Source organism: Haliotis asinina, chromosome 7 (genome assembly GCF_037392515.1).
Source record: "Haliotis asinina isolate JCU_RB_2024 chromosome 7, JCU_Hal_asi_v2, whole genome shotgun sequence".
NCBI lineage: Eukaryota > Metazoa > Mollusca > Gastropoda > Lepetellida > Haliotidae > Haliotis > Haliotis asinina.
The window spans coordinates 21,972,354-21,985,711 of NC_090286.1; the positions used below are offsets into that span (position 1 = coordinate 21,972,354).

A 13,358-nucleotide genomic window follows, 5' to 3' on the forward strand; every position below is an offset into this window, starting at 1 on the left:
GGAAAGTAGTTTGTATAAGTTGACTATAAATGTTAGCTGCACTATGGCACATCTATCTGTAAGCAGCAGACAGAGCTGGGCCCAAACATACGCTCCGAACCGACTCCACATGACCGTGATGAGTCTGTTGACGCTATCCTGCATCATCAGGTGGAACTGGGAGTACTGCACCATCACCTGCAGCTGCAACACACACGCACAAGCATACACATGCACTGCACAACATGCACAGAGGACATGCAATAACGCTGATAACGTCATCTACAAAACCCCTTGAGACACTGACAATGACACTGAAATACATGTCACCAACACCATTTTAATCATTTGGTTAAAATTCAAAATTTCACACAGCAAACTTTTGAGGACAGAATTCTTTCAACACTTTTTAACTAATTTCATAGCTGGTGAAATTGAGAAAACATTGGGGTGATAGGAATTATTCTGCACTCAAGTTAGGATCCAAACTGGATGTACTGTTTACTTCTAAAAACTAAAAAAAGGCCTATTATTAACATAAGAAGAGTCAAATGTCAAACTCATTAACATCAAAAGGATTTAATACCTTGCTTAGCATAACTTGAAAATCTAATCAAGTTAACATCTCAAAAAATGTATCAGTAATCAGATCCATCTAAACAATACAACTAGTAAACTAGAATCTACTATTTCCAAAAAAAATCCCAAATTTCAGTCATGTAACACAAGAAAAAATATATCCCCACTCAGATACGTTCACTAAGCATGTTATAGAAAGTCTGTTAAAGCCTTTTATCCTTAAGGCATAAAATTGTATGGACTACAGACTACTGTACAGGGACATTCCCATCAATACCTTCACAGAGAAAGGACATAACAATGGATACAAGAGGGGTACAAGATTTACACAGACCTACACATGGACACAGGGACACAAGGACACATGGGCATATGGAGACAAGGACACATGAACATATGGACAAATGGACACATGAACATATGGCCAAATGGACCTATAGACACATGGACATATGGCTATCATGGGGTTATCAGAGTGTCTCCTGTCCACCTCACCCATCTGTTAGCTTATAAGTAACACAGAAAAAAGACAATAGAATTAGTTGGTGCCACCTGAAAAACAACTGAAATACAGGTAAATAATGGTATGATGTGTCATGTATAATATCAACACAATTACACCAGTCAGAAGTACATGGTCAATGCTATTGATTAAAACAGAATGTATAACAGATGTACAGATTACAACAGATATGATACACTGGAAAAACAAGATGCTTAATTGCAGCATGTGACCCATCATAATTCTTCAAGACTTGTGGCCTTGTGATTAGGGAGGTCACATCACTGCAGGGGTGAGGTACACACTACGGGGGAGGAGCTCAGTTGGATGATATATATCAAGGGGGAGGGGGAGGTCACATCACTGCAGGGGCGAGGTACACACTACGGGGGAGGAGCTCAGTTGGATGATATATATCAAGGGGGAGGGGGAGGTCACATCACTGCAGGGGTGAGGTACACACTACGGGGGAGGAGCTCAGTTGGATGATATATATCAAGGGGGAGGGGGAGGTCACATCACTGCAGGGGTGAGGTACACACTATGGGGGAGGAGCTCAGTTGGATGAGATATATCAAGGGGGAGGGGGAGGTCACATCACTGCAGGGGTGAGGTACACACAATGGGGGAGGAGCTCAGTTGGATGAGATATATCAAGGGGGAAGGGGAGGTCACATCACTGCAGGGGCGAGGTACACACTACGGGGGAGGAGCTCAGTTGGATGATATATATCAAGGGGGAGGGGGAGGTCACATCACTGCAGGGGTGAGGTACACACTATGGGGGAGGAGCTCAGTTGGATGAGATATATCAAGGGGGAGGGGGAGGTCACATCACTGCAGGGGTGAGGTACACACAATGGGGGAGGAGCTCAGTTGGATGAGATATATCAAGGGGGAGGGGGAGGTCACATCACTGCATGGGTGAGGTACATCACTACAAGGGAGGAGCTCAGTTGGATGAGATATATCAAGGGGGAGGGGGAGGTCACATCACTGCAGGGGCGAGGTACACACTATGGGGGAGGAGCTCAGTTGGATGAGATATATCAAGGGGGAGGGGGAGGTCACATCACTGCAGGGGTGAGGTACACACAATGGGGGAGGAGCTCAGTTGGATGAGATATATCAAGGGGGAGGGGGAGGTCACATCAATGCAGGGGTGAGGTACACACTATGGGGGAGGAGCTCAGTTGGATGAGATATATCAAGGGGGAGGGGGAGGTCACATCACTGCATGGGTGAGGTACATCACTACAAGGGAGGAGCTCAGTTGGATGAGATATATCAAGGGGGAGGGGGAGGTCACATCACTGCAGGGGTGAGGTACACACTATGGGGGAGGAGCTCAGTTGGATGAGATATATCAAGGGGGAGGGGGAGGTCACATCACTGCAGGGGTGAGGTACACACAATGGGGGAGGAGCTCAGTTGGATGAGATATATCAAGGGGGAGGGGGAGGTCACATCACTGCATGGGTGAGGTACATCACTACAAGGGAGGAGCTCAGTTGGATGAGATATATCAAGGGGGAGGGGGAGGTCACATCACTGCAGGGGTGAGGTACACACCATGGGGGAGGAGCTCAGTTGGATGAGATATATCAAGGGGGAGGGGGAGGTCACATCACTGCATGGGTGAGGTACATCACTACAAGGGAGGAGCTCAGTTGGATGAGATATATCAAGGGGGAGGGGGAGGTCACATCACTGCAGGGGTGAGGTACGCACTATGGGGGAGGAGCTCAGTTGGATGAGATATATCAAGGGGGAGGGGGAGGTCACATCACTGCAGGGGTGAGGTACACACAATGGGGGAGGAGCTCAGTTGGATGAGATATATCAAGGGGGAGGGGGAGGTCACATCACTGCAGGGGTGAGGTGCACCACTGCAGGGGAGGTTACGTCACTGCATGGGTGAGGTACACACTACGGGGGAGGAGCTCATTCGGATGAGATATATCAAGGGGGAGGTCACGTCACTACAGGGGTGAGGTAAACCACTACAGGGGAGGAGCGCTCAGTTGGATGAGATATATCAAGGGGGAGGGGGAGGTCACCTCACTGCATGGGTGAGGTACACCGCTACAGGGGAGGTCACGTCACTGCATGGGTGAGGTACGCCACTACAGGGGAGGAGCTCAGTTGGATGAGATATATCAAGGGGAAGGGGGAGGTCATGTCACTGCAGGGGTGAGGTATACCACTACAGGGGAAGAGCTCAGTTGGATGAGATATATCAAGGGGGAGGGAGAGCTCACGTCACTGCAGGGGTGAGGTACATCACTACAGGGGAGGAGCTAAGTTGGATGAGATATATCAAGGGGGAGGGGGAGGTCACGTCACTGCAAACTTGCTTGGGAAGACTTACAGGTGTCTGTGTGTGGCCACCAGGATCCAGTTCTGCAAAAAGATGGATAATATTTAGTTAGAAATGTAACAACTTCAATTGCAGAAGATACCAAAATGAAATCTACATCTTTAAAATGCATGGTAAAATTCACAAAAGGAATGTCCACAGTTTCTACTTAAGAACATCTATGCATCAGTGAGCTACATCTAATAACTGCTCTCAGGTGAAAGTTAATTCAGCAGAAGGAATTGTGTTCTACCTTCAGTACCACTGTCAGGTTTCCTACCCTCCTTTACACATAAGTAAGTAAGTGTGTGGGTGAGTAGGAGTGACTATGATTTAACACTGCTTCTAGCAACAATCCTGCAAGGGCCAGCAAAGGGCCTCATAGGCTCTACACAAGTAGGAAACTGAACCCAGGTGTACACCTAGCTGAGTGAATGCTTTAACCACTAGGCTACCTCAACACTCATTCACACAAAAGAGTAAACCTTAGTGATAACAATCAGGGCCTAGATTTTCACAGCTCTCCTAACGCTAAGATAGTCATAAGTGCCATACATTAACATTAACTTACGTCCATCATAGTGCTAAGAGTTTAGAAAATCTAGGCTTTATAAGATGACATAAAGTGTAGTTACAGCTACATATACAATGCTTCCCCATTAGATTTCAATTTGTAGGTGAAAATGAAAAAGACAGAGCAAATGTGATGAACATATTCCAATAAATTGTTACGGTATGTGGATATGGATAGTTATACAAAAAGAAACAGATGTCTGAGAAAAAGGGGTTTACACAATTATACCATAAAAGATAAAAAAATACCCAGGAAACAATTTCAAATTTGGTTTAGTTTTGAAATGGGGTAGAGGAAGTCAATGGGATATAGGCCAGTAAGAGTTAGGGATCTGAAGCACAAATGAGGATTGATTCTCAACATGCCAGACAGTGGCAATTAATGGCCACCTATGGCATGAATGTCCCAGCAGCAACAGGCAATATCCTCATACATAACAAGAACTGGGGCCAAATATGTCAAAGGACACAACCAATTTATACCTAAGTGTTTGGCAGTGAACTTGTCTTCCAGTAATCTAGGAACAGAATGTCATAATTTGATAGTAAACCAGTAAAACATACAGAAGAAGCCCATACGGGTCATGCATCTGTGAAAAAAAGTTTGGAACTAAAATCTTTAAAAAAAAAAAGAGTGAAAGGTTGCTCCAAGGAAAGAGTCCAGCAAAGATAGTTGCTGAACATTCCACAAAAACTTAACAGAAATCATGCACAACCATGCAAATGTGTAAATAACAAATGTTTCGATAGCTAAGTCTGTATACTAGGATCATCAAATATTTCCTGTCCCACAAGTAGCTGTGTTTATCCAGACAGCATAATTGACTAATCATGCTGTAAAATATGTCTGTATTGAAAAGCAGTCATATACCACTTAAAGCATCAATCAAGGTATATTCTGGCTTATGAAAGCTACCCTGGGCCCAAAAGCAAGGATACATGCTGCTTGTATTTGCTGAACTGAAGCTGTTGGTAACAAGCAATAGTTAATCTCATCCAAACTGAACAACTGAGATACTGCAAGTTGTTTTCAGTGATTTGTAGTAGTCAGAGCACGAGTCTTTGACAACACATAAAAATGCCAAGAAGCAACTTAAGTTCTTTCAGAACTTATTATTATTTCAAACATATGAACAGTTGCAAGTAAAATATCTCCATTTGAAAAATTAAACTGTTACTTCTGGTTAATTGTACAAAAAAAGACACAGATTTTTTTGTCAATAATGTTTACCAATACAGAAAAGACAATTCAATGGTACGAGGGTTGGCTGAAAAGTTCTAAGCCTCACTGTGAAAAAATGTTACAAAGTCCACGTTTGTAATTTATTTTTCTACATAGTCCCCTTCCAAGTTCACACACTTTTGCCAGCGATGCTGCAAGGCCCGAATCCCGGTCAGGAAGAAATCTTCTTCAGCTACCCTAAAAAAATCAGTCACAGCGGAAATGACGTCATCATTACTTGCAAAATGGCGACCGGTGAATTCCTCTCTCATTTTGGGGAACAGGTGGAAGTCAGAAGGAGCCAAATCAGGTGAATAAGGAGGATGGTCAATGAGTTCAAAGCCACAAGTGCGGATTGTTGACATGGCCACCACCGATTTGTGAACAGGCGCATTGTCTTGGTGGAAGAGGACACCTTTAGCGATCATCCCTTGTCGTTTGTCTTTTATTGCTTCTCGCAACTGGTTCAGTAGATCAGCATAGTATCTGCCGTTGATAGTTTGACCTTTTTCAAGATAATCAATGAGCAGAATACCCCTAGAATCAAAAAGGATTGATGCCATCACCTTTCCAGCTGAAGGAACAGACTTGGCTTTCTTCGGAACTGGTGAATCAGGATGCTTCCACTGTTTTGACTGTAGTTTTGTTTCTGGTTGAAAGTGATGTATCCAGGTCTCATCCATGGTTACAAATCGTACCACAAAATCATCGGGATCTGCTTCGAAACGACGCAAATTGTCAAGGGACATCTGGAACCTGACACGTTTCTGTTCTGCTGTCAAGAGCTTTGGCAACCATCTTGCAGAAACTTTAGTCATTCCTAATTCGTTGGTGATAATATGCTCAACCCTCTCATGAAAGATGCCCACTACACTAGCAATATGTCGAGTAGTCAATCGTCGATCATCCATCAACATATCGAGCACTCACGTGATGTTTTCTGGAGTGGTTGCTGTTGAAGGCCTTCCTGAGCGTGGGTCATCATCAAGGCTTTGTCTGCCACGCTTAAATTCTGCAGCCCACTTCTTTACTGTGGAAAATGAAGGAGCATCATCCCCTAGAGTGGAGACCATGTCAGCATGTATCTGTGTTGGGGACATCCCTTTCTTTTGCAAGTACTTGATGACTGCCCTGTATTCAGTTTTGTCCATTTCTGATGATTTCAGAGGGTAGGTTTACCAAAAGAGCTGTAGTTGAGATAAAACTATTAGTACATTTGTAGTTCTTGTGTCTATGATTCACTAAATGATTGTCCTCATTGGTGGCAAACACCTGTCTCTACCTGGTGGGGGAAAACCACTCAGGCTGAGAACTTTTCAGCCAACCCTCGTAAGTCTATATGCCTTGTAATAATTTATCTCAAATTACTCAAATTTACTTTAGCATTTCATATTTTGTTGATCATATGACAGATGTCACTTTGCGAAGCACAGCCCTGTGAGAGTAGCACAAGTCATGGACTGTTGCATAACAGTCCATGACAACCAAATTTTGATTATGCGAAGAAAAACATGATCCACATTCAATACATTCATCGTGATGCTCCACAAAACATCCTGTCAAAACTGTGGAATTAAATCAGCTTCAAATAAACTACCTGCCTTAAAGAGGCAGGACTATATGCAAAGAACCTACTTCAACCAATACCAAAGGGAGGCAACTCACATCATTATCTTGATAACCAATGACAATAAAGTACTTTCTTATCTGAAGCAATGGAGTTGAGTAGCAGTACTATCCACTCACAACCAAATGGAAGAAACTTGGTGAAAAAACTGCAGTATTGACAGACCCAGTCTGCTATTTGTGTCAAACCATGACAATACCTTATAACATAAACTACCACAGCACTGACACTATACTGAGTAGGGCCACAAGTCAGATATCAGAAGCATCGATTGACTGCCTTTAGCAATCTCATTTAGCCAGCTATAGTTCCTATCTCCATTCAGAAGAGTGATTCATGTAAAAGAAGAAGAAAACATCCTCTAAAAAAGGTTAATAAATTTGCATGCAAAACAACATCGATATGCCATTGAGCACATCCTCCAGAACTTACTAATGCAGTTAAGAGTTGGAGGTGTAACAAACTGAAACCATGAAATTTTGACTTGTGTAAAAGCACCATGTTCTAGAAAACTGAGTCTAATTTTCACACTGTTCCTCATCATTTATAATGGAACATTCCCATCTCCATACTGCTTGAATTAGACCTTAATGTTGAAATATCAGACCAGGACCTAGATTTTTTAAGCTCTCATAATGCTAAGAAAGTCATAAGTTAATATTAATGTATGACACTTATGACTATCTTAGCACTAAGAGAACTTTGAAAATCTAGGCCCAGTTTTCTGGAACATAGTGAGATATGTGATAACATGCCTGCAACAAAGTTTACACGGTTAATGTTACGAAACAAAACAACACAACACACAAGCATGCTACCACACGAAGGAGGGGTCTCACCACCACTGCATGTGATCTAAGGGTGTACTTACCATTTCCTAAATAAACAAAAACAATCAGTGAAGTCAACAGAAGCAATGGCAGTCACAACATTCAATATCAAAACACACATCCAATGAGACTGAGAATGCATTTTAAAGTATACAGACTAGTGTAATCTAACTCTGACAGATACATTTCACCTGAGTCACTGGAGATAAATATTATCTAATCATAATAAGCATCCTAATAAACACCCCTTCACCAACTTGTAATATGTAATATGTTTATAAGCACCCCAAATAAGAGCCAAATTTACACAACTGTTTCTGGGAATATTTTAGGATCTACTGACAACAGCAGTGTAGAGAGTTCATATACTTGGCTAAGAACCATTACTGAAAATGTTTCTGGTTCATCGAATTTTAAACTAAGCTTGTTCACCACAATCTGACCTTAAACAGGTATAACTCGATCACTGTGTAATAGGTTTAATAATGGGTTTGTTTTTCCAAACAATGTCCATGTATTTCAAACTATTTAAGAAAAATGTACCTCTTATGCATTTAATTGAAAGAAAAAATAAAATAAGTAGCCTTTCAATATTGCTAACCTTTCATTCCCATTTACAGTAATAAGAATGTGAGGTTTTTGCCAGGTAACATCATTGTAGCATATTACTTCAGGATGCTGTGACAACTCTAATATAATCTATAATGAGTAAGTGTATATTATTTCACTTAGTACATGGCACATGGCAATGTCTGTAAGTGTTTATCCAGGGCATACACATACTGCAACGTAGTGTGTTAACACTAAAGAGGGCATACCGATGCTATAGCAGTACACACCATTACGGAAGAAAATATTTAACTTTAAACATTACCATTGATGCTATATGACAACATCTTCCTTGTTGCTACAACATATTATAGTGAGCGTATTATACAGTTGCTATTTGGTTCAGTTCCAGAGAAAGACAAGGAGAGAAAGCAAGATCAAGACAAGTGCTTTCTAACAAACACAATATACCCATTCATTTAAACTAATAGAAGATCATACACTTTGTAGATTGAAATACTTTTAGAAATATGAAAGAAATAGAACACATTATAAATTAATATTAAATGAAGAGATCTGATTCATAAGTGTAAAAACATCCAACATAATTTCGGCTCCAAGTGTCAGTTATTCTGTATATTAAAATGGAAATGAAGTTTTACTGTGCCAGAGAGTGCTACAATGCCCGCCTTCCCATAGATGTGTACTGTGCTGCTGTACAGAGAGTGTTAGGGAGCCCAGACACTACTGGTGCTCATTAATAATTCCACTATGACAGGCTGGCTACAGACATCAATATACATACTTCTGTCCTGGACCAGTAAGTTGAGGTAATAATACTGCTTCCTGTTCGGTCGGTCAGTCGAGCGGAACTGTTTGAGAGCCTCACTTGCCTGGAAATATATATGTTCTCAATAATAAAAGGACAGCTGAATATACGCCATACAAATATAGCTAGTCATGCATATCTTGAATGTTTAGAAGATAACACTTTCATCTTTTACGGTTGTAACAGACACAAAAAATACTTCATGGTTTCTTGGAAGATGACTGAGATAAATAAGGACATCTAGTAACTACAAGGTGTATGCTTTCATGAATGTTTCTGCTGAAAAATCAAAATCAACATTTCCTAATGGTGCTTGGGTGCTGGATGATATGCTAGAAAATACACACCAATAATACTATTCGATGTCCTGATCTTCTTTAATGGAAAACAACAATGACATGCTTTATGACATAATTATAAGATCATACCACGGGTGCCATCTTGGTGATCATCCACGTGATGGCCTTCTGCCCCCTGTTGTCACTGACCCCAACTGGAGCATTCAGCTCCAGCAGCAGACGTGCTGACTCACTGCGATCTGACAACACAATATACTCATTTAGAACCTGGTAAACTGACTGTCCATGTAATAAGTCCTAAGCAAAGAAATTCCACTGTTTCCAAAGCCAGACATCGTGCTGTCCTACCTAGTTCAGCAGCGACATGTATAGGTGTTCTCCCCTTGTAGTCCTTCACCCATTTGTAAAGGCAGCCACTTTTCACCAGAGCCTTCAAGGAGTTGACAGCATCATTCTTTGCTGCATAGTGAACTGGTGTTTGCTCCTCCTTTAATGTGCGTGCCTCCTTGTCAGCTAGAACATCATTGGACAAGATAAATTAACATGCAAGGAATCTTCTTACTACCAACTACAGAGTTGGTTTGTCAAAATTACAAAATATAAGGTATCAATATCAAGATCTAGACCCATGGTCGCTCCACTCAGCTTGTGCTCTCAAATTCCATGCTCACCATGGTGACCCTACAACTCCTTCTGGCATGACTCCCATTTGGCCATTTCATTATGAAAGTTCTATATAGAGTTATTGCCCTTTGGAGAGGAAGTATTTATTCACATCTTTGCATAATTGTCAAATTAATTGCCAAATTACCAATTATTTTGGCAAATACAGTATTCATGAGACTTATGATTCAAAACAAAATGTGCAATGTTTGCTTTTGGGGAACATTCCTAAGATGATATGTGTCTTGAAAAATAAAACTTCCACTAACATTAGGGGTGACTATGGAGGGTGAAACAACTACTGCAATAGCAATACTCTATCGCAACACACTATCGTGACTTACTATTGCCATAATTCTTGTACATTGCTGAGCACTTATGTTCCACAAAACTGATGGTTGTCAGCAGATAAGTGGGACTACATTCACCAATGAATGATATGATGAGTTTTGTCTCTAGATGTTAGACAACATTGAACAAAGACACGTAATCAACTACCAGTCAGTGAAGTCAGCGAACTTGCCTACCTGATCCACTTATTCACTGTGTTCAAGCACAGGTCACAGAAGATATATGATAACTTATGTTTCATGCATGCACTCTGCCATATAGCTCCATATAATATTTCTCTTACCACAATGTCCTTGAACTGAGAAGAAACTTGACAAAGATCTCCACACTCACCTCCCCGGTCTATCAGAAGAATCACCATCATAGGGTAGTCCACTGCAGCTGCCACGTGGAGTGGAGAGCGGCCATATTTGTCCTTCTGGTTGATGTTGGCGCCATGCTCTAACAGGAACCTTGCTACATCACAATGCCAGTGACGGGCAACCTGAAGTCAAATATAACATCTCAAAGGCAAACAGATAAAGGCCAATCTTCAAGGATACCATGGTATATGACATTCTTTTGAAAGTTTCAAGATGGGAAACATAGCATAAGGATGTGTGTGTTGCGTCCAGACTGTATCACTCTGCCTTTGCATTTTCAGGCAACATTTTGGAATGACATGACTTTTCAGAGTTCAACACCAAAGTATGGCCTTTTACACTGACCTCATGTAATATGGTCTGTTACACTGACCTCATGTAATACGGTCTGTTACACTTACCTCATGTAATATGGTCTGCCCATACTTGTCACAACAGTTGATGTCAGCACCACTCCTGAGGAGATGGTCCACAAAGTCCAAATTCAGCATCTCATCCTCAGAAGACTGACCCAATTTGGCGAAATACTGAATCAAAGCCCTGTTGCTAGCTATTGACATCATCTGTTCCTTGTGACCTTTGCCCACACTGCGTATTGTTTCTGACCCAGGCGTGGCAAATTCGTTGTGGATGTCATCCAGGCCGATGCCGCCAGTCTTTGGCTTTTCATTGTCATCTTCATCCCCATGCGCTTTAAACAGATCCACACAGGCCATTGAACTGAAGACAATGTGCTCACCTCCAAGTACCAGCAAGAATGGAGGAATGAGCTAACTCACTTGTTTACATATATGTCTGCTCAGATAATTATCTAAGTTATTCAAATCTAACTGTAAAACTGAAATCAAAAGATTTTTTTCACATTTCTAAGAAAATGTTCCAAATGGTTGACAATGTAAATCATACAAAACATCAAATATGTTAACAAAGTTGGATACATTGCTATCAGATAATACGGTAGATTGTCATAAATAATAAACATAGCATCACTTGCAGACCGGTGGATCACTTCATGTAACACAGAGAACATTATGTGTTCTTCGGGACAAGACAGCATCTTATCAAATTAGCAGTCTGTTGATGACAGATCATGTGACAAGGTGCATCATTTTTGCTCAAAAACAAAGTTGATGTGTAAACACTTACTCAACTTGATCTATTCTTCTACCAATCACTTGGATGTAACTTATTTGAGAACATATATTCTCAGAAACAAAGTTGATGTAAACCACCATAACCATAGTTTTGTTACCATAACCAAACGTATCACTGGTGTTAAACACAATTCTTTAAAACAAGTCCCCAGAAATGATATATTGAAATGCAATAGCTGTTTCCATCACCAAATAATATGTGCATAACAGACTCACCATCTGTAGTGTGATATGGTGAGGCGATGGTGGCGGCATAAGGTGGTGTGGAATGACGAGGCATGTGTGGGGATGTGGCATGTTACATAGTGGCACAGTATGGTGGTGTGTGGTTTGGTGGTGTCATGGCATGGTGGTGTGGTGTCATGGCATGGTGGTGTGGTGTCATGGCATGGTGGTGTGGTGAGGTGTGGTGGCGTGGTGGCATGGCATGATGTGACGTGGCATGGCGGTTGTGTAGTGTGGTGTGGAATGGCATGGTGGTGGTGTGGTGTGGTGTGGAATGGCGTGGTGTGGTGTGACGTGGAATGGCGTGGTGGTGGTGTGGTGTGGTGTGGCACTGGTGAGGAATGACATGGCATTTTATGTTGTGGTGGGTTATAGTGTGTTGTGTTGTAGTATAGTATACAAATGGTATTACAAGTGTGTGTGTTCTATAGACATATACATGCATGTAGCCATGAAATGTGCTAGTTTGCCAAAATAAAGATTGAGGCACTCCTTAACTACACTCTCAACCCACAGTCAATACTCATGTCACTGCTATTGTCTTGTCAAGAAAGAGGTTTTAAAATGAGCAAAGAACATTTGAGGTATAATGATTCATGGGAGTTATGCAGGGACCATTGTTCTTAAATGAAATAAGTTAACCAAGTGGAAATGGAACTGGACCAATGAAACAAACTGTTCATCGGGAGTTGAGTTGATGTTCTGGAAGGACAGGCAAACAAACACTACGTTCAACTATGGCTACTAAGTGCAACTGAGTGATTCAAGTGACAACATGAGACAAAATCTGAAGCGTGACAGTCTAAGACAACAGATAGAAATCATAGCTAGAGACAGGGTATGAAACGGTATGGTTCACAAGCTGCTTTAATTCACTTCTTCAGTTGGCATTTATTCACAACAAGAAATCATAAAAAAGAAAACTTTCAAATAACCCTTCCTTCTTTGCTGCTACTGATGGTATGATAAATATATATCACAACATGGCTTAATCTATTAATGCTAAAAGGGATGGATATTTTAATACTAAATGGGGTGGATTTAAACAATGCTGGTGTTACATTCACATTACTGGTTACCTCATTATCTCCCTGATATGTATAATCTATCTCTCATCATATGAGTACAAACAGAAAACTATGATAGATACAGAGAAATTGTCTACCTGTAAATATCACTAACACTTCGTTGCCATGGATACAAATAGAGAAAAGGTACTGTGCTTCAAATACAGTTAAATAAAGACATTATTCAG

General features: G+C 41.2%; 1 protein-coding gene across 1 annotated transcript in view; it reads right to left on the reverse strand.

Annotated features, from left to right (window-relative positions):
* The window catches only part of LOC137291413 (uncharacterized), a 38,616-nt gene that overhangs the window by 17,319 nt on the left and 7,939 nt on the right, over positions 1-13,358 (reverse strand). Inside the window, exons 4-9 of the mRNA XM_067822747.1 lie at positions 11,126-11,415; positions 10,696-10,846; positions 9,697-9,861; positions 9,478-9,587; positions 9,026-9,113; positions 3,432-3,463 (exon numbers count right to left, since the gene is read on the reverse strand). Coding sequence (XP_067678848.1) covers positions 3,432-3,463; positions 9,026-9,113; positions 9,478-9,587; positions 9,697-9,861; positions 10,696-10,846; positions 11,126-11,415 — 836 coding nt within the window. The remainder of the gene's footprint in view (positions 1-3,431; positions 3,464-9,025; positions 9,114-9,477; positions 9,588-9,696; positions 9,862-10,695; positions 10,847-11,125; positions 11,416-13,358) is intronic.